This window comes from Hemibagrus wyckioides, linkage group LG25 (genome assembly GCF_019097595.1).
Source record: "Hemibagrus wyckioides isolate EC202008001 linkage group LG25, SWU_Hwy_1.0, whole genome shotgun sequence".
Classification (NCBI taxonomy): domain Eukaryota; kingdom Metazoa; phylum Chordata; class Actinopteri; order Siluriformes; family Bagridae; genus Hemibagrus; species Hemibagrus wyckioides.
Genome location: NC_080734.1, coordinates 11,216,733 through 11,244,584, shown reverse-complemented (window position 1 = coordinate 11,244,584; position 27,852 = coordinate 11,216,733). Strand labels below are relative to the sequence as shown.

The window sequence follows — 27,852 nt, the reverse complement described above, 5'->3', positions numbered from 1 at the left end:
CCTGGCTCTTGTCTGGCACGTTTCGCCTCTCTTTTTGCCCTCCACAGATGGAGTAGACCAGGGAGGGAGGTGTAGGAGGCAGTGGGTGCATTTTGGTAAGCTTGTGCAGTATGAGTGTCACATTGTATGAGGAGAAAGATAGATAATAATACTGAATCCAGTTTGCAAGGTTTTCAGCTGTTATAAATATTGCATGCTCTCACTGCATCTTAAAATCACATCTCTGCTTTCTGCTGCTCGAGAGATTCTGTGGTTGAGCAAGAAAATGGCCATGCTGATGTTTTCTCTTAAACAAAGAGACTGAGATTACTCATATACTCAAAGCTTCAAAGAGTAAAACCCATTAAAACTATAAAGATTCATTACTCTTACTCCTCCTTTTCTGACCTTATTCTGACATTTTTGTGAATAGAGTGTGCCTCTGTTGGCTGGTGAGACAGGTCTCAGGTGTGAGGTAATGTGGGAATATGAGTCATTCTTTAGTTCAGTAAGATAAGGGGAATACCCAGGTGAAAAATATTTCCCAGAATCCTTTGAGCTGAATGAAATTATAGCAGATACCTGCAAAAAAATGTACAAATTAATCTCTTAGGACTAATCATAAATCATCCATTTTTTTTAATCATAGCTTGATATAAATATCATGTATATTTGTATCCAGTATGTGAATGCAAGGCTTTGTGTGTGTTGTTTCAACATAGAGAGGCTGGGAATCTGCTCGCCTCTTTGCATTCTGCTCGCACATGGTAAATCCTATTGTTGCCCACGATGCTTTGCGTCGTGCTGGTCACCATGGCAACCCCACAGTACCACGGCAGCCCTGATGAAGGCTACAGCGGGGATTGGTACGTGGGGTGTGTGCATGAGGGCAGTGGGGTGGGAGGGTTTGGTGTTACATACATAATCAAAGATGAGAGCACAGAGTAGCATGTGCAATCCTCCAGTCAAAGAAGCTCAGAGAACTGCCAGAATTAGACTGTGAATTTGCAAGGTTTGTTTTAATGGAGTAGGGCAGATGGCCAGTTTTTCCTGGAAATCCTGGAGTTCTGTGTTCTGTGTTGTGACTGTACGAGTCGGTTTTGTATACGTAAGCTGATGCATGTTCAATCCTTGCCAGTTATTCACATTCAAATATTACTTTCCCAGAATTAACTTTTCTTTATTGCCATTATTCCATTATACACCAATAGAATAATTTATTATACACTCCACAGACATCTACTACACTATACACAGACATCTACTTGCTTACAGCACTCCACAGCAATGCTTGAAATGTTCTAGTTCCTTATGAGTCCCTGAACCCAAGCCAAATTAAGAATGTAGAGCTATTTTAATCCTCATATAGATTTCATAACACCTTATTACACTGCTTTCACTTGGTACGACACCTCTGTTGTTGGTTTTTAACAGATACTAATCTGTGGGTGAGGCCACTATGACAGAGATACACGTGCAACACACGTGTTTAGGCTGTCCTCTATTATTCTGGAACAAATGACCTTATTGCTATCATCACTCGGTGAGACTTAAGGCTCACTCGCTAAATCCTCTAAGCAGAGATGCTAAGACCTTTGCACCTATTCCTTGTGTTATGCACAGAAATATGGATGGGTTTTTGTTCAGAAGATTACAGGAAGCTAATGCACTGGCACGGCAATATATTGGCATACAGTAAACATATTTTGAATTTCAGTGCCAAGATGTTACAAATAGTATATTGCTCACTTACTTCTTGATGAATCTTATTTTTATTTGTATTTGCTTTACATTTTCTTACAAACCAGGATTTGACAACAACATGGCTGACAACAATGTAGAAATTGTTCTAAATATATTTTGTTACAATATGGAGTGTCTAACAATGACAGGGGAAATGTAATTAAAACACGTCTGCAATATAAATGTATTGTTAGGATTTACACTATTAGAGCATAATACAGGAATTATAGTAGCTCTGAAGTAGTTGCTGTTTGCATAAACTGATTGTGGGGAGCTGTGCTCCTGCTCAGTGTAACCCATATGTTTATCCCGAACAAACACTTATGAACTGCACCTACTTAAACAGAGCTGTAATACTTGACTGCCTGCTGAGTGCATTGATCAACACGCTTGGGCCAACTTTAATCCATCTGTGAAATCTAAATAGCAAATTAAGGGCCTGAACAAATATTTTACAATTCCAAATTAAGGGCATGAACACACATTACAATTCCAATTGAAAGGGTTTGACTTACGATCTTGTAACGATATTCATGAGCAAGTAATTCTTCTATACAAAATGAAAGGGGGGGGTCAGGAAATTTGGTGTGAGAGTGTGGGTTAATTTAACTCTGTCTTTCTGCCTTATATTTTTACAAAGGAAGGTCAAAGAGATTATACATTCATTCCTGGTAAATATCATACTATTGTAGAACAGTAATACAGTAATTCAATGATAATTCACTAGATACCCAAACCCATGATGGTATTTTTATTTTATACCGGATCATTTCAGGAAATACCAGGGTACCCATACTTGCACACAGCAGCAATATTTCTCAGAGAGTGGCTGCAGAGAGTGAGCGGTAACTGACTAACGTTAGCCTTGACCAACATTGTAACCATGTGCTCAGCGCAATGGAATGAAGTGGCCTCCCTGTGTCCTGGTGTGACCTTTAAGGCTAGACAGCCTCATACAGTATATGGTCTCTTTAACAGTATATCGGGGTAGAGAGCTAGCCTGTTTATTTTATTGTGTTTGGATGATTGAAGAAAACATGAAGAACAGAACAGAACGGAAAAGAAAGAAAAGAAGGGAGTATGGAAATATTCATGCCTATGACAATTACATGCAAATAAAGCAAACAGCTCACATAAAGAGACACGTTGAATCACTTTGTGCAATACAGGGTCATGTTCAGCTTTTTTTTTTAATTTTTTTGCTTTGCTTTAAAAAAAATTGACTTCACTCAATGTTGACATTTCATAATACAGCAGAATGCATGGAAATTCAGTTTTGTGGTTGAGGTTAAATTTCAGCGCAATTCAGTCTTTTAAGGAGTCTTTTCTTAGTAATTTAACAACAAATCTGAGGGAAAGGTTTATATTTAACACAGTGTTGCCTTATTTCCACTCTCACTACCTTTACATTGTCTTAGTAAGTGCTAGCTAGCCTAATATTATCCTCTGTCTTATACTTAGCTAAGCATCCACGTTTCCCGGTTACCTAACAACAGTGTTTCTTTGGCTTTAAGCATGTCAACAGTGAGATTATTGTGTCTTTGCTTTTCCATGTTGAAAGAACAAATTGCATTTTGGATACACCTACCTGTCTACGTGACTTATATTCATTAAGTAAACTCTGGATGAGTGAGAACACTGATAATAATCAAGTCACTAGAAACCTAATTTCTATTATTATTTTAAGTGAATACTAATCAGACGGCATTTTACAACACATTGTTTACTAAAGTTTGGTGGTTTTATCGGGTTTGGACTCATAGCAACAACTTAAAGAGCGTCTGGAATATTGTGTGAGTTTGTATGTTTGTATGTACCTACCTTCATTCATCTTCAGTAACTGCTTTACCATGCTTAGGGTGAGGGTGAGGGTGGCAGTGGATCCGGACCTAGTCTCAGTATCACTGTGTGCAATGTAGGCGAACTCGCCCCACGCATTTATTTACATCCACGGAAAATTTAGCAAGACCAATCCACCTAACTGTGTTTTCAGACAGTGGGAGGAAACCAGTCAACCTGGAGGAAACCCACTCAAACACAGAGAGAACATGTGAAAGTTCTCAAAGACAGCAACGCGAACTCAGAGCCCCGGACACAGGAGCTGTGTATTGTCAATGCTAATTATCATCTAGCTATGTAGAGCTGCAGACAAAAAAGCACAACTCACACTGAGGTCATCATTTCTAATCCCCTACTGAACCTTACAAAACCACACATCACGAAGCACAGTACTTTTTCTACCTCTGCATTTTTACACACCAACACAAAGCATTTTGCTACATTGCAACCCAGTGACTGCTGTCCCTGGACTATAAATACTTGCATAATAATTTATTCAAAAGGACGAACTGTACATGTTAACTGCCATTGTTTTAAGGCACTGCAGCCTAGTCTTTTTTTATAATTACAATATAATTTCTAAATAATTTATATTATCTGTATGGTATTGATGTATAACGGAATGCAGAGTAAGAATTTAATTGTACAGTGTAACTGCCTTTTTTTTTTTTACTGTGCATATGACAATAAATTCTTGAGTTTTGATTAAATACCTTATTCTACTGCCAGAGCTTTAACCGGTATGCCAGGCATAACAAACAGCTTGCCTCGGTTCATATAAGGTTTATTCCTGCACATATGAAGTTATATATTTGATTTCAATATATACAGTAGGTGAGGATTAACTGTGCAGTCTCCATGGCAACCAGTGATGGACACAAGCACTCTTAAGCTAGAGTAATCTGCAGAAGAAGACACAAAGAAAGAGATGGAGAGAGAGAAGCTTACACAAGATAATACCAGCGTTCTGCCAAAAATAGACACATCTTATGTTATATGTACTTAATGCTACACATTCTATAATTGCTAAGGCTGTCAGAGAGTGCACTATTAAAATTTGGCTAATTTGTAATGAAGGCAGCACAGAACAATCGATTTGTGTGGGCAGAAAGTAGGAGGAAACATAATGGTTTGAAAGCATGCAGTATCAGGCCATGTATGAACAGTAGAACCGAGAAAGAACAAAAACAAGAATGCTTTGTCTATAGACGTCTATATGCTACGTTAAGCCCATGTCGCAAGAACTTTGTACTCACATGTTAATAATTTAACACCAAGTAGGTTGTCTCTCCAACATGTCACTGTCACAGAGGTAGTCTGAGATGACTGTATATAAAGGATTAGCAATCTGTCCCTTATGGTAAATATGTGCTTTTAATGCTAACCGCATACTTCAAATGCTGTAAGGCAGCACTCATCACACGACATGGCGTCATTGTTTAGAATGACTAGATGATAGATCTTATTACCTCCCGTGAGTATAGCGCAGGAAGGATGAGGGGGTGGAAGTTTGCATGTGCAATGATACAACTCTGTACAAGCATTGGGCTTTATGAATGACCAAACCTGTTACCTTGGTACATTTTGAGATTAAAAACTGACTTAAATAATTATATGATACGGGGAAATGTGCAAGTATTTATGCACCTTACTTATGATTGATTTGTTAGGAATACACAAGAGGACTGAATATAGGAATCAAAGGAAGGCTAGAAATCAACCTGAGGAGATTGAGCAGTGAAGAATAGGATATACATTTCAACCCCCTGTCCTTTAATGCCAAAAAGAGCAGACTCCTGAATTGTCCTTGGAATTAAGAAACAGGGAAATAGATTGAGATTTAGTAGGCAAAATATTAATAAAATATCACATAACAAAATAACATGGGAATAAACTAGAACTCGATCTGGCACACATTGTTAAAAAGTCGTCCATTTCTTAATTACTAATAATTCCATTGATGGTTGCTAATATTGATCTGTCCGGTCACTAGACTAGATCATTTCTAGTTGCTATCTTGACTTCTGAAGACGTTTTGTAAGCCATCATGTAATTACAGATGGAAAACACACCGGGACCAGGTTTTGTGTTAGGTTTTCCACTGAATTTATTGATCTGCTAATAGAGCCACTACTACTCTAATATGTTTTCAACCTCAAAAGATTTTCCATTTTATCTTCTGCTTCAAGGTTTGGGTACCTATTAACATGAATTAAATGTTTAGTACTAATTTTGTATCAGAATTTGGAAAATATGTCTAGAACTTAAATAATGGTAGTCTTGTCCAGTCTATATAAATATATAATAAAATATTATATATTTAGTATATATAAATATATAATAAAAATAATTACCTAGACTATTGAATGTAATTTAAATTATCCTAAATTTTATTGGCATGAAGAGCTCCAGGTACTCTGGGTACTCCAGTTTCTTTGGACTCCAGTCCAAACGACATGCATTGTAGGCTGATTGACATCTCTAAATTGTTTCAGTAGTGTGTGAATGAGTGTGTGTGTGATAGTGCTCTGTAATAGTTGGCACCCTGTCCAGTGTGTACCCCATTTTGTGCCCCGAGTCCCCTGAGAAAGTCTCCAGGCTCTCTGTGACCCTGTATATGATAAGCGATACAGAAAATAGTTGGATGGATATAATGATGAACACCACTTTAGAAGAGAAGTATAATGCTCACAGTCCTTTTTCCACCAACTGACAATAGATCTAAATAAGAGACTTTATCCTCAGTTATATAGCTTGCAGAAAGAAGCTCTGCTTTCATAGTGGTAATCTCCTTTCACTAATAAGGCATCATAAAAAGGTATTTAAATTACATAGAGTCTGTTTTCCAGAATATTATTTTGAAGAGGACAGCATGCACCGCTCTCTTATTGAGGAGGAAAGTCGAGAGCGCTGTCCATTATATCTTTCTTTCCATAAATTACTAATGACTGATGTGATTTCATCTCATAGATGCATCACTTATGTGTCCAGAGTGTATGTCCCTAGGTGTTTATGCAAAGAGGAAATGCATGAATTCAAAGGAGAGAAAGTCTAGCTCATCAATACTGAAGAGCAAAGGGAAAAAGGAGGGGAGAGTGAAGGGGAGCAGAGAAGGGAAAGAGAGACTGAAACAGTGGGATGGCACCAGCCTCTGCGCTTCCGCTACTCTGTGTAGTTTTACTGCCTGTGTGGGGGAGGTCGCCCACCTGTTACGTAACGGCTGTGCTTCCTGGCCCACTGCATAGAGTGGGTGTCTAGATCTGTTCTCTAACACATATCTACATTTCAAGAGTTAAGGCTTAGACTTTTCAAAAAATAGAATGGCTCCTAAAGGGTTCATGGTGCTGCAGCAGCAAAAAATTCAAACACTGACATTTTCTAGCGGTTCATTTTGGATTTATAAGCAATTTGTTGGACCAAAGATACTGAGGTACTTAAAATAGACACCCTCTGATATATTATTTAAATAGCTGCAAATCTCTACCATTGTGCTTTAGTAAGTGCTTTGTCATGGTTAGAGTCTAAGTGGATGTGAAGCATATCCCAGGAACACTGGGTGAAAGGTGGAAATACACCCTAGATGAGATGCTATCCATTGCAGGGCACCAGGTAGGCATGCCTTGTGAAAATTCTGTTGGACCTCAGCCATCAAACTTTCTGCAGTGGTATACCAAAAATCGGAGCATGCTATTCAATATACGGTACATATTTGTTGTTGAATAGCATGTTGGTATGGTAAAAGAATCTGTCTTGCAGTGAAAGATGACCATTATATTCGATGGACAACCCAACAATGAGTCTATTAGGATGAGTGATGCTATATTTCAAAGTCTGTCTGTCTCTCTCTGTCTCTCTCTCTCTCTCTCTCTCTCTCTCTCTCCACACACACATACATACACACACACACACACATATATATACAGTAAATATGTAGTATATATGTGTGTGTGTGTGTGTCTCATAGATTGCATGATATGAATGACATGAGGAAAACTTTACACACATACACACAATGGTAGATATGCAGTTGTATTGCAAGCTCTTCAAGTCCAGCTTCATGCCATATTTTCCCCAAATACCAAACCCTAAATACTGAACCCCTGAATGTTATCTAAGAAACACTAAACTTAGCACTCTATGTTGTCTCTTGTCTATCTTTTTGTGTAATGTGTGCTTAGTCTATTTGCTTTTAGTATCTCCACCAAAGGCATTTAGGGGGGAAAAGATTAATGGAGTAAATAGTCCATGTAGTTTAATGTTCATTACACCTGCAACTACATTTCACATGTTTTAGCATGCTTTGGATTATGTCAGGATATAGGCCTAAAATACTAACCTAAATATGGAGCAAATCCACAGACATCCTATACATCACTGATGGGATGTGTGACTATTTGAGAGGCAAAATAATCCACTTTTGATCAGAAAATAATCAGATGTTGATGCCAAAACTAAGAACCAATATTGATAGCACTGGTAGTTATTTTAGCTTTGAAAGACAACTGGCTTACTCCTGCTAGCCCATGTATACCAGTCACCCATGCTCTCATGTTTTATGTCCCTGGACTTATAGTCTTGTTGCAGTTTCCCGGCTTCCCCAAAGTTTCTCTTTATCTGTTGTTAGAGCAAACTGGATCAATCTGGTCTTTACGGACTTTCCAAAAATGCCAGGCCACTGAGAACTAACTACTGGAGCTGTATAGTGACAAGTGTTTATAACTTGATTATTTTGATTACATTTTATTACAAGATTGCACTGGTTTATGAGTCTCATTTACACACAGATTCTAATCACTGCTCCTGAAGAAACAGAAACTCATGCAGATCTGTGATTAGTCTACAACAGAACCTAGCTCTATTTTATCTCTTAATGCTTTTATAGACAAGCATTAGGTTACTGCTGCGCTTTACCCCACTTTCTGAGGACTCAGGAGACTCGAAACTTTGCCAAATCATTGACCCATTTACATCCAACTGCCTACTTTATTTTAACAAAGGCTATTCATTCGACAACTACTTTAGGTTGCTTGCTGCTGAGATAAGTGAGGCCAAGATAAAATTCTCCAGTTTTGTGCATATCATCATTACCTGTTTACAAGTCGTCACTACTTCAAATTTTGCAAAAAAGCATAACTCATAAATTATAACACAGTGAATGATGACTAAATGGCATCCTTTTAATATGTCAAGACCTTGGAATCGTAAGGTTTTATCTGCTGTCTGATGCAGTATTAGTTAATGGTGGAAATATTTTATGTAAGAGGTTTTATAGCAAACTATATCTTATAGTTTATATCATTTTCTAAACAAATATATGAGGTTGAAGAGTTAACTCATTATCAGCTTATATTAGGCCAAAATCATATGATTTTTAAAACCTTAAAAATCACAGACTTTTCAAATAGAAGCTTAAAATTCTAAGATCTCTATGTATCTATTCATTTACTCATTTCAATTCGACATACAGTGTGTTTGTAACATTTCAGTTCACTTTTTATACAATTATAACTGTATTAGTGCTCAATGATACAAACTGTATGTGTATTCAGAATTCAGAGAAAGAAAAACAAAAGAGAAAGAAAGGTGGGGGGGGATTCAAGATACAGCTGATATTAATGAGTCAGAGGTTAGAACAAGCCATTTTGTGTGTGTGTGTGTGTGTGTGTTGTAAGCAAGCTCAAGAAATAGCTTTCTTTGTGTGTGTGTGTGTGTGTGTGTGTGTGTGTGTTTTCTACATGAACTTTCCCCAATGCCCAATTTTGGCAGAGCTTCATAGCCTCACCATGTACCAGCTCACCTCACCATTGTTTCATTTAGCATGCACTCTCTGACATTCCTGATTCAAATGTCTCAGGGTGCTAATCTACATATTAGCTGTTTAACATCGCCATAGCAACGCAGATGAGGGCCAACGTGCGTCAGAGAAGGCCATGGCTGATCATCAGTCCCTTTTCTGGTTGCCATGGACACATTAGGATTGATAATATCAGAGATGAGTGTCAGACCCGAGCAGAATTCCATGTCGGCTTCTCATCTGTGGTCATGAACAGTCTTGCAAACAGAGTCACACAAACACATGCTTGCGAGAACATGACTGCTTGCTGTCTTAAAATGCCAGATGCTCCTATGTACATCCATAACATTGTATTATAAAAATGTACAGTTTGTTCATATTTTTTACTGAAAGTGATACAATGCAAACAAATGGATTTTCCAACATAAAACTTGATTAATTGAGTTTAATTTCCCTAAAGAACAGATTATAACAACATTTAAGTACACATGTGTAGAAAGATCACAGGCAATTATTTCAACTATGAGTAACAAAGTGAAAGAAATGAGTGACCAGAGCACTCTTATCCATCGCTTTTGTGTCCATTAGTATGGTTTATATGAGTAGATTGTTATATAGTTATTTATTTGACACATATTGAACAAAACACAAAGCTTTATTTATAGCAATAATGATCTAAAAACAGCATCATGTAGCCTTATAACTTTTTGACACTCTGGTTTAATGAAGTGCAGATGTGGAGACAAGAAGGGGGGGGGCACTGACTTTTTCAGACAGACTAGTTAAGCATGTTTTTCTGAGGAGAATCCCGAACACTCATCACAGCTCAGCCAGCTCTAACACACACAAGTACACACAAATTCACACTCAGACACTAAATCAAGTACACTAAATAACAACAACAAACAGTGCAGGACAGGGGATGGGATGAAGATTTAGTCTATATGCTTAAAACACTTAAATGATTGATATGTATGCCATTGTGTTGTCTTGTAATTTTTAGAATTTGTGATTTAAAGGCAAAAATGATCCTGAGGGATATTTTGATATCATGTGTATTTAGTTAATCACTCATATCCAGATTTAAAATATATCCCATATATTTACATAAACAATACATTTTTTGGGATCTACTCGCTGTTTATTGCATCTCACCTTGAAGGAATGGTGTGAATTTCCCTTTGGGATGAATAAAGTATCTATCTATCTATCTATCTATCTATCTATCTATCTATCTATCTATCTATCTATCTATCTATCTATCTATCTATCTATCTATCTATCTATCAATCTATCTATCTATCTATCTATCTATCTATCTATCTATCTATCTATCTATCTATCTAGGACATGATCAGTTTTCTGTTAAATAATATGGGTATAATATGTTGTGCACAGTTTTGTCTGACACTGACACCAGATGCTTCCACTACCCAGAAAATGAATTAGCTATCGTTTCATTAGTGTAATCATTTGTGTAATCGCCCAGAGGAGTGCAGTGGTCTGATGCAGGTCCTTTAATTATATTTATTTCTGAAAATTATAATATTGAGGTGATACTAATTACACAAGTGACTTTTAGCCCGATCCTGTTATCGCGTACAAACTCAAACTCAATTCCACTATTCCAGCAAATGGTAAAAGCAAGCAATGCCATCACATGAGATGACATACAATCATCTCTTCTATGAAAAGTCAAAGAAGTTTTCAGTGAATTCAGTGAGATCAGTCAGGTGCCATTATGGACATTCACTGAATGCTTGTTGAAGGACATGATCAAAACATGTATATAGTTTCCCTGGCTGCTGAAATATCTTGGAACAAGAGCCATACAGTAGATTTAAAAGATCAGCTGCAATGACCTCAGCCTGGGGATTTCCAGACTTTCCTTGTTGTAGCAAATGCCAACTGGACAATCTCCCTCTGAACAGTGAAGCAAGTCATTTCCTCTTTGTTATGTCTTTCTCTGTAGAGTTCCTTCAGTGGGAATGGTTCTATTTTAAGCACTGCTAAAATAAGTGAGATGTTTTTAGGTCTGATTGTCTCTCAGGCTCAGGAGTGTCTGGTATACCTTATTTAAGAGAGTGGAGAGAGACAGGACAGAAGAAAGCAAGTAAATACAATTACATTTTCCAGACTGTATTCTCCATTCTTTCCTAACATCTCCATTTGAGATTTGTAGTGTTGATCACACATATAACAGTGAATGTGGGATAGGTTTCAAAGTTTAGAGAACTAGGTTGGGGACCAGTTTTAGGATAGATATCTAGGCCTCCTGCTGCAGACTTAAAATTGTAGGAGTTGTTAAGAAATATGGAGGATATACATTGGAAACCAACAGGAACCACAGGAAACCAAAGGGGAAAAATAGAGAAAGATTTTAAGCAAGGACATAGATGGAATTTCGGGTGTGATGCATAGAAATTTCAGGTATTTCATCAACACTGAAAACAGGATTTGTAGACATAAAAGTTGTAGACTTTTAAAATATTTAACAAAAGAATGGGAGATGCCCAGAGAGACTGACCAGATGACAAGACATTTGCTTAGCTATAAAAAATATATACTTTTTTTTTTCTTTGGCTTTTATAGCACTCACATCAGCAAAAAAAGTTTCTTTTGCCTGTGGGTCTGTGAGATGTACAGTTTTTTATTGCATGCTGTACTTCTTATACTCAACAAGCCAGCATGCATACAAATAGCTAATTATTGCAATTTCATTCAATATAGTCATGTTCTGAACTGCCTGGAATTGTTAGATATACATCTTTTAGTAAAGTAATTTAACTAATAATGAAATAAATCAGTTTCTGCTACATTAAAGGCTTTAAAGTCTCCAAAAAAGCAGAAGCAGTTTTACTTGAAAAATCCTCTCCTCACTAATAATGCCAGAGATCTTCAGGGATCAATCAAAAGAATAAAGATGAGAATGAGAACATTAGCAGATCGCAACAGAAAGGCAAGCCTTGCAGGCTTTAACTGCAATCAAAATCTTGAAATTCCCACCTCAGAAGATCTATTCTTCACACAGCAAACTGGGTTAACGTGATGTTTTACTGTTTGTGTCAAGTATTATTACAGAACTATTTGATTAAATTCTGGTGACCACTATTTTCCCTCTCTGTTCCAAGTCATAATGTTCAGAAGCCAGGACTGTGAGCTGTGTTTTTCAGAGGAATCAATGAATATTTCATTACTATGAGAGCTGAGACCTGCACTGAGGGTGAGTGGTTGCTGGATACCATATGGTTATGATACTACTCTAGACTGACAAAGTGGCATAACATGGGTCAAAATGGAATTGTTTAAATTGCTCAAAGGCTACTGAGGAAATATTTTAGCAGTGTACGAAATGGTGTATGGATAGTATATGGATTTGTGCATGCTTGCCTGGAAAGTGAACTTAAGAATGTTTTCTGTCTGAAGTGACCTAAGGAAATGCACACAAATAACATGCAAAACTTCAGTTCCATAACAAAGTGGAAAAAAACCTGCTTTAAAATCCTTTCACAATTGACCAACCTAAAACCAAAGAAGTATGTAGGCTACTGTATTCTCAGCCATATTAGTAATGAGAAATTATCAAATATAATAAAGTTAGCAGCAACACAAAAAACATGACAGATATAGCTTTTACAATTATGTTTGCCACAGACATAGTCTTTACTAATGAACTAGCAGAGCAACAGGCTGCAAATAATTACAGGGCCTCTGCAGTGTGACAAATGAGTCGTGGTCCTGCCTGGGGCCTTTATAGCCTTGCAAATGAAAGCAATGCTGTGCCTCAATATAATAGATCAAAACACCTTAGAGCGCTTCTGACATCCAGGGCCAATAGGAGGTCCCCATACGATCAGCTTTTGAAACTCTTTCAGAGGATGGATCGCTCTGTGATTTCCTCAGTTGTCTCAGAATGACATCAGTCACACTTTAAATGCTACCACAGATTTCCCTATATTGCTATAAGCAACATGCATTTTAAACCAGAAGCAAACCATTTGGAAATGCGAGCACAAATATTCAAATATCCAAAAGTGGAAAACTACCAGCACAGATTAGCTTGATGCATTTCTATTTAAGATAGCTACTGTACTATAGTTATAAAATCCTAATACTTTTTATTTAGTTAGATCACTTGTCAAAAATGATAGCTAAAATGCCATTAAACATTATCAAGAACATGCATTCATGCCAGCTGTGGGACAGTTGCAGTGAAATCTTTTAAACATTATATTGTAAATTTGAACAGACTAATTTTCTTTTTGCTGCTACAATATAATGCTAGCTAATTGCTACTCCACAAACCCAATGTTCTCTGTGGTTCCCTGCCTGAGAGTGGTGGATACAAAGGATTCTACATCTTGCTTTTCTAATCTGCCAACAAAGCTAGTTTGAACCCTATCACACAACCAAATCAAACAACTCCTTTTCACAATGATTAGTGCATAAATTTGCGTTGGAATAATTATCTTTAAAAGCTACACATAGCTACAGCCATTACTCACTGGAACTCTGGACAGTTCATGGTCACCAGTGACAGTAGTAGCGTCTCCGCATGCTCACATGACGTGAGCGACATATTGCTTGCTAGAGTGAAACATAGGCTTAAGAGTTATTAGCTTGCTCCTTTGGGGGAACCTTTTAAGATTTTTTTGTAGAACACTAAGTCAGAGGGTTATCTTTTCAGAGACGATTCCATATAGAATACCTACAGGAATCTAATGATTAAAGACCCTGTGAGGAACTGCAGTACTTAGCAGATACTCTTCTACACTGATCCAGGGCCAACTATCCCCTCCTTCCCCTTCTTATCCAAGGTTTACTGCCTCAAATCCTAAAAGTCCAAAACACTATAAGGTGCTTTGAAATGGGGGAAAATGTTAAAAGGCTGCCAAATATAAGTACATGATCTTAAAGCTGAGGTAGCTGTCAATAAAATATCTATTCAGAGAAGACTCTCAGGTCTATGTGGCTGCCTCAGGCTCTGTAAACAGAAAAAAAAATTCTACACAGCAGTCATGAGAAGAAGGTTTCTCTACATGCCTGTCAATCATATTCTTGTACTTTAAAAAGCTACCCCTCTTCCACTAGCATTTAGAGTGTGGCTTTAGTTGACTCATTGAAGTAAGGGCTTGAATTTGTTTCAATTTTGAGTTTGCAAAGTTCAGCTAGCTGAAGTTAGGTATAACTAACTATACATTTAACTATTAACTATCTAGATATGCTTAGACAGCTGCGGCAGGTTCTGCATTTGTTTGAACTTTGAGTCTCAAAACAGCTAGCTTCAGCTAATTTACACTGTGATATCTGACACATTTCTGAATGCACAGACAACTGAATCCTAGGTAAGTGTAAAAGCACAAAATCTCCTAGTGCTGTTTAAACTCCCAACTCACTTCACAAGCTTTGAGTGACTCGAGAGGACTAAACCCCTAAACTGGTGACTCAGTCATTAAGCTTCATGAATCAAGTGCTTCATGTAATATTTATGCCTGTGCTTGAGTCTTACAACAATCACCTGGGTGTGGTACTGAAAGCTCTTAGTTACACAGAAGTGAGACAGATAATGAGAGTAAAAAGACACTGCGATAGCAGTCACGCCCTTTGGGCTTTCGGACAAGGTAGAGAACAAAAGACAGGTAAGTGCAGTGAAACTGCTTTCCCAGAGAACAGATATCAAATGCTGGCTATCTTTTTCTATAGTCGCAGTGCTTGGTGCAAACTGTTTATCCTGGCAAATGAACGAATGACATCTGCACAATAACAAGCATGGATATAATCAGCAGGCTTTGCACAGGAGCTTGCAATCAGACTAATATCTATCCTCATCTCTGGGGAGTCTCCTCAGCACCCCTCCCCTCCCCCACCCCCCTCTTCTTCCCCTTTTATCACCACTTTGTGGTCCAAATATCCTCCCTGCCATCCTCGATCATTCTGCTGCCGTCACATTCTGATTGCCGTGATATTAGGCAATCAGTGCAGATACAGCTTTATGACTCTGAGACAAATCGAGTCATGATTTGATTTCAGCTTTTTATTTCCTGTTGTTTTCTCCAGGATTGAATAGCCACACATCTAGCTTATATAAAGGGAAAGGGTTATCATAATGGTTTACTGTAATTACAACTCCATGCTGTTGAAAATGAATGGAAATTGATCAAACTGTCAGTCTAGAAAGATTCTACACTACAGTTAGGAGCAGAAAACAATCACAATCTCTCAGGTCCATTCTATTAATTGTTATATATTAGACAGGTAACATTAATATATTGGACAAAACTGGAATGTTATACAGTGTTGAAGAAGATTAACACACCCACAGTAAAACATTCTGCATGAGAGGATTCCCTTTCCTTGGTTTCATATGGCCATTTCAGGTGGTGCACCAGTTCAAGAGGACGTGATGAAACTAGCCCTACAGATGAGTGATGTGGGGCAGCATGACGCCGCCTGCTCTGCCAGCTCACAGCTTCAAGACTCAGCAGAGTCCTCATTACAGCAGCATAATGTCTTAGCAGGCTGTATAATCAAGCATATCATAATTATAACCTGATAAATTTTTTTCTTATGTTAATGATGTGCTTGGAGATAAATGTCTGTCTCAAAAGTGTCTCTGAAATTTAAAGTGAAATTTTAGTTGAATTAATGATAAACAAATAGACTGCTCTCATTCCATACTCAACTTCTTTACACTCTTGCAATTCCATACAAACTGGATGGACGATTACAGTAATTTTCCTTTCACTTTCTGAGTCAACTTACTTAAAAAAGTCTGTTTATTTACAGGGTGTATGGAAATAGAGGGTGCATGCGTGGGCTTGTATTTATATCTTTATAGGAACCAAATGTCCTCACAAATACAGGAATACTTCACGAATTTGATCTTACAGAGACATTTGGCTGGTCCCCATAAAGAAACTTGGCTACAAAAAGTATAGCTTAGATTTGAAAAGCCAGGGTATTTTTTACCAAGGTTAGATGTGGGAAAAGGCATTATTAAGCTACAATATGGAACTCAATATCATATAATACACAACCCAATAGAAATATTCTACAAAAATAGTAATATGTGTGTGTATGTGAGAGAGAGCGAGAGAGAGAGAGAGAGAGAAAGTGAATGAGTAGGCAGACCTGGATAAGCTCTGTTTCCAGGCAGGTTTTCAGCAGGCCAGACAACGCCCTGAGCCTCTTTTTCCCCCCTCCTTTCCAGTGAAAGAACACACATTACGTAACAGCAATCGACCATGCAGAAAGTGTTAGCTGACAGCCTGACTGATCTAGTTCACAAGCGAGAACAGGAGCAGACTGGGTGGGGGAGGTGAGAAATGGACACAGAATGCTAAAAAGGACAATTGTAATGGTGCCACTAATAACATGCCATCACTATAACTTGCAATATCTTCATGAGTAATTGATGTGACCCTACAAGACTGCAGGATGGCCAGAGTCCAATAAAGTTTGGTGGTTTCCCTTCTTTATCCCACCTGCTTAATACACTGATGAATTTTATTAATTAATAGTACTGTAAAAATAGTATTTGGGTCAAATTGTGTAAATGTGACATTTTCATGTAAGAAGCTTTCTTTTATTTCTTCTACTGAAGAAAAAACAAAACAAAAAAAAACTCATGGCCATTGCATATGCGTTCATTTTGTAATCCTATGAAATAGGCTTCTAGCTACCTTGGTCCGATACACAAATTATTTGTGGACGATATACTACCTAGAAACACTTAGCTACAGAATCATCAGTATTAATTAGCTAGTTGGTTAATATTACTGATGAAAATGTGTTTGACTAATTATTTTGGCTACTGTTTAATCACTGAGAATTTGCAGTAAAACTTACTTATTTCTACCTGTGACAAAAAGCAAGATATTTACTAGCAAGTTAGACAAAGTTTGTGATGACCAGAATTACTTTTGCTATGAAAAATTGTGACAGGTCTGATTAAGTAACTTAAGTAAACCAGCGAAACCAATACAATAGCAAACAAGAGTCCAATACTAATATTTACCCACACCCCATGCCTACATGTGTGACAGAACATGGTGTGTTTCCAAATGGCATATTTATATGTATGTATAGAGGATGGCAGATTTGGGGGCACACACAATATATATGTTTAATGATGTAGAAGTAGTTTCACTGGTGTCTGATTATTAGGACCCAAAACTCCTTCCAATGTGGATAACCGCCTTGAGCTGCCTATAAATCACATATCTGTGTTCCTCTCTTTTTTTTATAACACTATATTAATGTTCTTAATTAAACTCAGCAGTTCAAAACTCCAAATAAATGTCCCCTTAGAGCATACAGCTCCCTGCAAACACTGACATATCCACCACAGCTTGAAGCTCCTGTGAATGCTTTTTAGATAATGGAGTGGCTGAAGCCAAGTAGCTAAGACATTTGCAGAGTGTCAAGATGAGTGTGTTACTGCTCTTTATTGCCACATTAGCCAAGGTCCTGGTGAAAATTACATGGATATGTTGATAATTATAAAAATATGGAATGATGTAAGATATGAAGTGCATAATTATTCACTCCAAACAGGATTGCAACCATCCAGGTATTTGTCCTCTACTCATTGGAAATGATGGAATGCATGCCTGGGATCTGCAAAGCATCTATCAGCAAACAGGACTGTTAGATCTTCTGGCATTACCCTTTACTATAGGAGGGGGTTATAGCGCAAGGAAACATTCCAACCGGTGTAACAGATCTGCATTTTTCCTCATACAGAGCATATCAGATGACCCTTTGTTCTTATACAAAATGGACACCAGGTGAGATCTGCAGTGAAATTTCACCATTTACTGTTAAGGCACCATACTGGGGCCTGAGTCAAATATATCGAAGGTATGAAGCAAGTCATTTTGACATGTTCCTGAACAACTAAACTATGCTTGCCTGATAAATCATGCTTTTCCTATTATGTCCATGTTTCATGCACTAATATGAAGCATCTACAACATCTCTGAAGCTTTTTTTGCTTTTGAACAAGATGAGTATTTGAAGGACAGCATCCAAATTACAATATGATAAACGTGTATTTATACATATATAGATGTTCAGTTCATGAAGTTCAGAAACTTCTCTTAGTAACAGTAATTAACAAAGGCACCGCATGGTTTGTGCCACAGTCAGTAAAGAAAAACTGTGTGGGGGAACTCTAAAGAGTAATGTTTCTCATAATCACAGCTTACAACCAAAGAAACAATGTTTCATGTGAAAATAGATTAAGCCAGTCACACGGTCAGTGTTAGAAACTACCTGAGAACTGGAAAATGGGCACTGAATGGGTACATCAAGACCAATCAATACTGCTATTTCCTCAGTGCATAGGTAAGCGTTTTAAGTGCCCAGTGCATTTACAACGCTTCAATTTTCTCCCTTACATATGTCTTCCTCTTTACTTAGACTGTTCCACTACAAATGCATTGGCCTGCTATTTATTCATTGCAGAGCAGAGAGTATGGAGGGCAATTCACTGTCTCCTGATAAATTATTATAAGGAGCATCAGAATAAATCTATTTTCTCCTAGCTAATCAATTGAATCAAGCAAACTCTCAATCTGTTGATATACCAATTAAGTAAAAAATGTCAATACAGTGAATCCACCATACACATTTAAATATGATCTGCTGGCCAAACTGAATCATTGGCATTTGGCATCGGACGCAAACCATGAACCAAAATGTGAACTGATTAGGAAATTCACTGTGAGGGCCAGTTAAACACCAAAAAAATCAAATAGAGTATGGAGCACAGAAGCCCTAAACTCGAGGCCTAGAATCGACTCAGAGGTGGAAACAGTGCCTTAAATCAGGGGCGGAAATCACAGGCATTTAAGTGAAAACATGCACTGAAAACCAAACAAGAATTAATGTCCACCTTTATTGGAGATAAGCCCAAACTAGCTGACATAGCAATTCAACCACAAATACACAATCGCATGGAATTTAGTCTTCACTGTTCTGACATTCATGACGATGATCACGAGACAGATTTACTGTAACACATGTAGGATTCTACTCCACAGCTCTGACACATTAAGGAAACCACAAAGCATTTTATTAGCCAGAAGGAACTGACAGAAACCTGTAATGATTATAATGCACCAATATTTACTTATTAATCTACCGGGTTGGCAATCATTTTGAAGCTTATTCAGAGCAATATGCTTCAATTAATATGTTCTTGTAGGACATGTACAGTTATTAAAGTGTAAAGCACTTTAGTGACGGTTTCCATGCGTGAAGGCGACATTACTCATTTTCTGGGTTAAACCACCATCTCTGGAGTCCAGCCACGCCCGCTGAGTGTACAATATGGAGGAGGACCTTGTGTCCATGGCGACGGTGACGTATTTTCCCGTGATCTAATTGGTGCGAAGTCCGTGGTCTCAGTCGAAGCCCGCCTTTACTCCGCGCCCTGCACGTGTATTGGTCAATTCGGTCGCTTGCGAGCGCTCAACGCAAAATCCCATTGGATTTCCGCGGCCGCGACCACGCCCGCTTTTTCAGGTTAGGTTGACGTTAGTCAGAGTCTGTTCTCCCTCCAAACCAACCAAAAGAGGGTCGTTCGCTGCTGGCTTTGCGGAGTGGCGGATTTTGAAACCGCGTAAAGGTTGGCATTTTCCGCATTGCTTTATTATTATTTTTTATTTTTATTTTGTTAACCTTGTCACGGCAGTAGTTTGGAAGAAAATCGCACTTTGGAAAATATTTATTCATAAAAAAAAAGTCGCCGTGAAGAAAAACCGAGCTGTCAGAAATCGCCTCACTCCTGAATAGCTAACTAGTATTAGCCGGATAGCTAACTAGGGTGAGAAAATCAGCAGCCGTTACTTACGAGCTCGTTTTTTTTTTTTGGACCGCTGAAAAAGATATCATTGTAAGGAGAATCGTTTAGCTTGTACGTGTAGCTGGTGCGCTCGAGCCCATTTTGTGTTTAACATGAACTCCTAGTTATTCCGTGTGGTTTCTGGTGTTTGACAAAGAGAGGTTAGTTAAGACTAGTGCATGTCGTGTTCTGGCGTTGTAAACTGGCTAGCGTGTAGTAGTAGTAATGTTAGTGTAGCTAGTAAATGTTAACTGGTAAGCAGGTCTAGATGCACTGTTCAAGGCTGTGAAGAAAACATCTTTGATAACCACAGCCCATGTGAGTTGTATGCTAAAACCCGCAGTCTTGACTGGCTCGAGGTGTTCCAGATAGCTGAGTAGTCAGGTACATACAGGTGCCTGTATTGGCTCGCGCTACTGATTTTACACACGAATCAGTTTATACCAGAGAGATCATCCCTGGGTTCCGCCGTGTGTCGTACTTCATTTTGCCTCTCACACACAGCTATGAGATTATTGACCATTTTGCGCCGTTTAGCACTGCACTGTAGCTTGTTCCGGTAACGTTATCGTTAACGTCCACGCCTTCTGATCTGATCTTGCAGGTGCGCCTGGGATAACCACATCACCAGCTCGCTTTCCACTTCCCCGATCCGTCCAGTAGTCCCTTACTTCGCCCGCTTTCTTCCGCTCTCCTTTATTGGACTGCCGTAGACTCTCTTCGCGGACACAGCATGGATAAAACGGAGCTGATCCAGAAGGCCAAGCTGGCGGAGCAGGCCGAGCGCTACGACGACATGGCGTCGTCCATGAAAGCAGTGACTGAGCAAGGAGCCGAGCTCACCAACGAGGAGAGGAACCTGCTCTCGGTCGCCTACAAAAACGTGGTCGGGGCCCGAAGATCGGCGTGGAGGGTCATCTCCAGCATCGAGCAGAAGACGGATGGCGGCGATAAGAAGCTTCAGATGGTGAAGGAGTACAGAGAGAAGGTGGAGGCCGAGCTGCGCGAGATCTGCCACGACGTGCTGGTAAGGCATGGCGATGCTCCTGTTAAATTGTGCCTAGATAAGTTCTTCTATAGTATATGGGTTTTTTTTTTAATTATGACCATACCATTTCACAATATTGAGGTTTGCTAACGTAATCCCAGCCAGGCGATAGTTATGAGATGCTTGATGTTAAGATCAGGGAAAGGCATGAGCTGCGTGCTAAGTGGATGTGTAATGCACATCTGTATTAAACCGGCCCACTACTGGAGCATTCATTGCACGATCAAGATCAATAAAACGCGCTTATATTCTCAGGAAAGCTCAGACAGTACTACAGCCTTTAAGAAATCTTAAATCCAAAGGTATTTTCATATTAAGTAGATTTGCCAAGAAAGTTGTGTTTATCTTTGAAGTAAGGGCATGGCACAAGTTGTACACCGTGTGAAGATGTGGCTGAGAGAGAGAGAGAACTTCGCTGTGCTCTCATCTGAAGCTCCTCCAGAGCAATGCAGCCATTGATTAACGTAACATTGGTGCAGAGGCGAATGACCTACCCTTTCAACTGCTCACGATCAATATGTGCTGCAGGCAGAAATGCTGCGTCCCTCTCCTCCCACGTCCAGGCAGTGGTGCATCATTGGAGAGACACAGGTCTTCTTAGTTCTAGGTTTTGCTGGTGAACAGTTTACTCCTTTCAAAACAGGAATATGATCTTGTAGAATGAAATCTGATCTTGTTTTTAGTAGCGGTCCTGACGTTCTTGGCGTGCGTCAGGCTTAGGTTAAGCAAGTTGGTTTTCACCTTTGAATCTCTCAAGTATTTTTGACAACAATTATTTTTAAAATTCTTGTCCGTCACTAAAAAAATAGATTTGACAAGGAAATGGACAAATTCAGCTAAATTCACTGACTTGATGTTATGCTTAAATGCCAGTCATGTTGGTCTATATTTTCAGCCGACCCATTCCTGTAAAGAACGTTCATTTTATTTACATTACTTTGCTCTATTTCTGTGACCTGCTTGCAGAGGTTTCTGCAGCAGAGTACTTCCTCCAGCATCTACTAGAGAGAGAAAAAGTGTGTGTGGACACAGCAGTAGTTTCCTCCCAGATTACCTGCTTCAGCCCCCTAGTGTTGGTTCATGGCCTCCTACACATGAACTTCCTACACGCACATTCACTACGCAAAGACAAAGGAATCCAGTATTTCTTGCTCCATGTGTGATGGATGGTTCTAATGGCTTCTTAGAGTTACACTAGAAGCTTAAGTGTCCTTAATTTGTAATCAGCCTTTGTGTCGAGAGCATGGGATCTGACAAAAATATACAATAGTGTAGAGTCCAACAGAACGAGTGTAAACACCTTGTACAGTATAATCAGTGTGAATGATAATGGACTTGGCTGGTGTTATAAAAGTCCTGAAGATGCCTGTATTATTTTCCTGTCTATATTTTTACGGTGATTTTAATCAGTCGTTATCTTGATATAATAGCACCCAGCCCTGCTAATCAGTGTTGTGTATCTCTTGCTTTGCTGACTCTAGCTGACACAAATGTAAAGTAAAATACATGTTCTTTTTAAAGGTTCTGTGAAACCAAGGTTGGTCTGAAATAAATGAACTGCAACGTCTAACATGTTATCTGGACTATGTTACACAGTGCAATATGTATTTTACTTTACACTCGTGTCAGCTATAGGCAGCATTATGTCGTGTGTGTACAGACAGACATTTGTGATTGTACAGTCTACATTTGGATAAAAACGTCACTTACTGTACATTTGGACCACTGGATTTTGAACATTTTATTTATTTATTAATTATTATTGTTATTAGTGATTGATATAGGCCGTCTATAGACTGCAGGTTCCTGGAAGAGGAAGCAGATATAGTGGTGTTGGTGAGGTTCGCTTTGTTTAGCCTCTACTCACTACTTGTGGTTTCTCCTCCCTTCGCTTATGTAAGTGCAGCTTTGTGTTAGAAAGTCCTCTTTTAATTACAACTACAAAACTGAGTGTGTCTGAGTCTGGTGTGCTTTTAGCTTTAGTCATTAAAGCTTATTGGAAAAAAATCTAGACTTTACACTGAATATATTTGTATGGTGAATGTGTTTTAAATGCCCTTGTTTGGCAGTACATTGTAAATGAAAACAAGTGATTATGAGGCTGGACCTGGTGTTGGCTTTACACCTGCTGTTCATTGGCATCGTTTTGTTTTTCATTGCAGCTGATAACAGGGCACAATAGAGCCTTCCTGTTCAGAATAAGTGTGTCGGCACACCTTTTGTCGACTCAACAGCATCCTGGGTGAAGGAGTATTTTAGGCTCTCATCACTGACCTCATAAGCTAAAGGAAAAGGCTGGGTTCACACAGGATGTCTGCAGGCTGTGTACACATACACATTCTCACACAATTTTGGTGTGTATGCGTGTAAGATCATTGTTTCTTGTAAAAATATGATGCCCTTGCACACAATTGCACTTAAACCCCAACTTCCATATTAAGAACAAGCTGTTATGATCAAGTCTATATTGTATTTGTAGGAAGTGAGTGTAGGGAGTGATTTCTATCTCTATCTGTCCATCTAATGCAGCCCACTGGCATTAAAACTACTCTGTACATATACTGCTGATTCATTCATTTGACTTCTTCACATATTTAAAAGCATTAATATTCCATCTAATTTCTTTTCTTATTTCTTTATCTTGCTTTCTCCTCAGGGGCTCCTGAGCAAATATTTGATTGAGAACTCTTCTAGTGCTGAGAGTAAAGTCTTCTATTTAAAGATGAAGGGTGACTACTATAGATATCTTGCAGAAGTTGCCTCTGGGGATGATAAGAAGGGTAAGTATGTGTTGTTTCTCCTTTTAAAAACTCTAAGAAAACATTTTCTTTCATATTTTCTTTCTAAGTTCTCATTTTTAATCCTAAACCAATCAATAGCATGGCAGAAATAAATAGTCTATATTTATTTTAAAGATAAAAGGATTGCAACTGCTGACCATTTTAAAAGGAACCCATACTCCTGCAGATTCGTGTGATTATCCACTCAGCTAAGCCATACGCAGCACAGTGCAGAAAAATCTGTTCATATTTTCACGTATATCTGTAGAGTTTAAACAGAATGCTGTGAAAAGCAAACAAAACATCCTGTGAGTGGCAGATCTCGAGGCAAAAAAAGGCTTGACGAGAGAGGGGTCAGAGAAGAATGGCCGTTGGACCGGTTTGAGCCGACCAGTAATTCACATAAACACTCTTTGCATCCATGGTGAGCTTTAAAGCATTTCAGAAAGTGCAACATGCTAAACCTTGAGGCAGATGAGCTCCAAACAGCAGAAGACCACACTGGTTTCCATTCCTTCCTGTCAGCCAAGAACAGGAATCTGGCAACAGGGGCACAATGTCACTGAAACTGCATAGTCTTAGTGAGCTCAATCCAGCCTGGACATTTTTTTTCTGACCACTCATCAAGCTGTTTCTGCTCCCTGAATGTTATTTGCTTTTCACACTGTCCCATGTAAACTTGAGAGACTATTATGCTTGAAAATATCAGCAGCTTCTGAACCTGTCTGACACCAACTATCATGCATTCTCTCTACACATCTATCAGGTTGCAGTTGTAAAAAACCACAATGCTGCACTCTGCTCCCTGATCTACAGTAGTGCAGACTAAACTGGTAGTTGCACTTTTGACTATTTACAATTGTAAATTATTACAACTGTAATGCTCCAGCATTCTTATGAATGTTGCTTTTTTTATTTGTGCATTGAAAGAAATCAAAAACTTTTACATTTTTTTTATTGCAGAGTTCAGGATCATGTTAGATCATCAAAATCTAGTAAAGGATTTGTAACACCAATCAGAACCTAGTCTTCTCCTAGACTTCTGGCTGGTTTTAGACTAGAAAATATCACACATGCACTCACTACTCTCTATCATCAGTTCCCAAGTGCAATGACGAATGAGCAGTAAAAATCTAAGAAATCTAATCTAAATGAATAATTTGATAGTTGTTTAATTGCTTAGTAAGTTGTTTAACATTTTTATTCATTTTTTTTAAATGATTTATTCATTTATTTGTTTTGTCTGTCATTTTTGTTGAAATTAGTAATTTAGGAGTTCATCCTCTCCAAGGCATAAAGCTAGTTGGTATTAAATATTGCATGGTTTTTAATGTTACCATTATTATCCTAACCATTTTCTTTTCCATCATCTTAGACACAATAGGCAACTCGCAGAGTGCCTATCAGGATGCGTTTGACATTAGTAAGAAGGAGATGCAGCCCACACACCCCATCCGCCTGGGTCTGGCCCTCAACTTCTCCGTCTTCTACTACGAGATCCTCAACTCTCCTGAGCAGGCTTGTACCCTGGCCAAGCAGGTGGGTGATGGCTTTTTACACAGGAAATCATTGTTTTCAGAAATTTAGTTTTGTAATGTTGACCCTTTAAAAGTTTCTATTTGAATTCTGTGTCTGCTTGTAGGCCTTTGACGAAGCCATTGCTGAGCTTGACACACTTAATGAAGACTCATACAAAGACAGCACACTCATCATGCAGCTACTTAGAGACAACCTCACAGTAAGTTACACACAGCTGAAGGAAAGTGCTACAGTTTTGGAACCCACGTGATCAATACTGAAACACTTGTGTTTATCAAATTATACCACAGCCCTGTTAAAATCTCGATTCTGATTAAGCAGAAGGTGTGAAGTTTTTCACAGGTTTATGTTTCTCGCTGTGCATGTCTTAATAGCTTGGACAGGGTTTTGAATGCTCCAAATAAACATGTATGAGAATGTGTAATGACTTGGTTTTTAAATGTTTTAGTCTCTAGTGTCAGTGCATTGTTCCGTCAGCAGTATTGCACTTGTATTAGTCAGCAGGGCTGTTTCTTTATAGCTGAGAGATGAAATATAATCAGTATAAAATGTGATAATGAGGAACCAGATTTGTTCCACAGTATTACATGTAACTATATAGAGATACTGTATATATTTCTGCAATAAATTATAGAATTGTAATTCACCAAAGGCTGGTGGGGCGTGCTGTTATTAGGCAATAATAAACAATGGGTTAGTAATGGTCACACCCCACCATTGGATATTTTCCTATATTCACCATGCAGTGTCTCTCTCTCTCTCTCTCTCTCTCTCTCTCTATCTCTCTCTCTATCTCTCTCTCCCCCTTATATAAAGCTCATAGAATTAAAAAAAAAAAAGTGAAATGATGGAAAATGTGAGTAATAATAGAAATCTGCAAATCTTTCTCTTTCAGTTATGGACCTCTGACAATGCAGCAGATGAGGGCGAAGGAGGAGATGGAGAGAACTAAGACTCCAGCATGTCGTCTCCACAGATAAAATTTAAAAAAAAAAAGGGGAAAAAAAGAAAAATAAAAAAAACTTTTTACACATCTTCATTCCTTATTGTTTCACTTACAATTATCTAGTCATGTAAACCCATGATCATTACCAATGAGCCATGTTTATGAAAATTCCTATTGTCCTGTTATTTTAATCACCTGGCTTGAGGTTATGATATTAAGTTAAAATAACTCCTCCATTCCTTGGTTTTGTGATTTTTGTCTGTTTTTTGCCTTTATGTGCAGTGTCTGCTGTAGAAAAGTATTAGCCTCACATGACGTCAGCAGTCCATTAATCATGAGACAACTAGTGTATGGCCTGTGCAGATTTTCTTAGACACATCTAACAAGCACCAACAGTCTTGTGTATGGCAGACAGGCTTTCTTCAATAACAAACTGTAATTCGGCCACTTGTGCAATACACGTTTGCTGAAGATTAAAACTCTTATGAAGAATGTTAGTGATGGCTTGAACACTCCTTCACTCCAGTACTGTCAAGATGAAAGGTTGCTGTTAAGTCAGCTAGCACTATTTAGCCTGGCAATTTCTGCACACTGGCTCTTTCAACCAAGGTTTCTCTTGTTGAGTGACATGACAAAACACTCCTTTCTAGTCAACACCTTTGCTTTGTGTTACTTTTAAAGCATGCCTGAGTCAAAAAGGTGCCACTTTATTAAGTAGGTTAAAATAAGTAAAGAAAAGGTCATGCATGCCCATTTTTCAGTATTCACTGGTATGGGAAATACTGCATAGCCATTATTCCTAGGTTTGGTTAAATCATTTTTATTGCAGGATTGTGCACATATTGAGGATCTTTTGGTTTGTCCAGTGATGTCGATAGATATACAGACCACTATTGTGTTTTTGCTAAGCGTTGATTGTAGTCCCCCCCCCCCCTCCCCAAAAAAAAGCCTTGTGAAAAATGTTCAAATGCCCGATGTAACAGCTATGTAACATGAATTAAAAAGTGACAGTTTTATAAACCATACATCATCTCTGTGTGTGTTTGCCTCTGGATTCTCAACTCTGCTTAAATAATCATGCATCATTTTTTCAAAAAATTGTCCAATCACTTTTTTGTTTTTGTTTTTGTTTTTTAATGAAGGTGAAAGCTAAGATTTGATGAGTAAACAGTTCCCCAGCTCTTATTGGTGCTTATATGTTACTCAGCATATATTATTTGCTGATCAGCCTACAGGTCTTTATTCAGTGGATGCCTTTAATCATGTACAATAATTAAATAATAATTTTTAATCATTAAAAAGACTGTATATTTCCATTGGACATCAGGTCTAGTA

At 38.3% G+C, this 27,852-nt stretch overlaps 2 protein-coding genes across 2 annotated transcripts in view; one reads left to right on the top strand and one right to left on the bottom strand.

Moving 5' to 3' along the window:
• Positions 1–22,199, bottom strand: part of taf1b (TATA box binding protein (Tbp)-associated factor, RNA polymerase I, B) — a 33,374-nt gene extending 11,175 nt beyond the window's left edge. The window contains exon 1 of the mRNA XM_058378897.1: positions 21,747–22,199. The gene's annotated coding sequence lies outside the window, so the exon portion shown is untranslated. The remainder of the gene's footprint in view (positions 1–21,746) is intronic.
• On the top strand, positions 19,832–27,451 carry ywhaqa (tyrosine 3-monooxygenase/tryptophan 5-monooxygenase activation protein, theta polypeptide a). Its single transcript, XM_058378899.1, has 6 exons — positions 19,832–19,988; positions 20,809–21,231; positions 23,909–24,032; positions 25,408–25,571; positions 25,675–25,770; positions 26,467–27,451. Exons 2-6 carry the CDS (start codon positions 20,938–20,940, stop codon positions 26,521–26,523), a joined length of 735 nt encoding a protein of 244 aa, XP_058234882.1. The 5' UTR covers positions 19,832–19,988; positions 20,809–20,937; the 3' UTR covers positions 26,524–27,451.
• Positions 27,452–27,852: the final 401 nt, after the last annotated feature.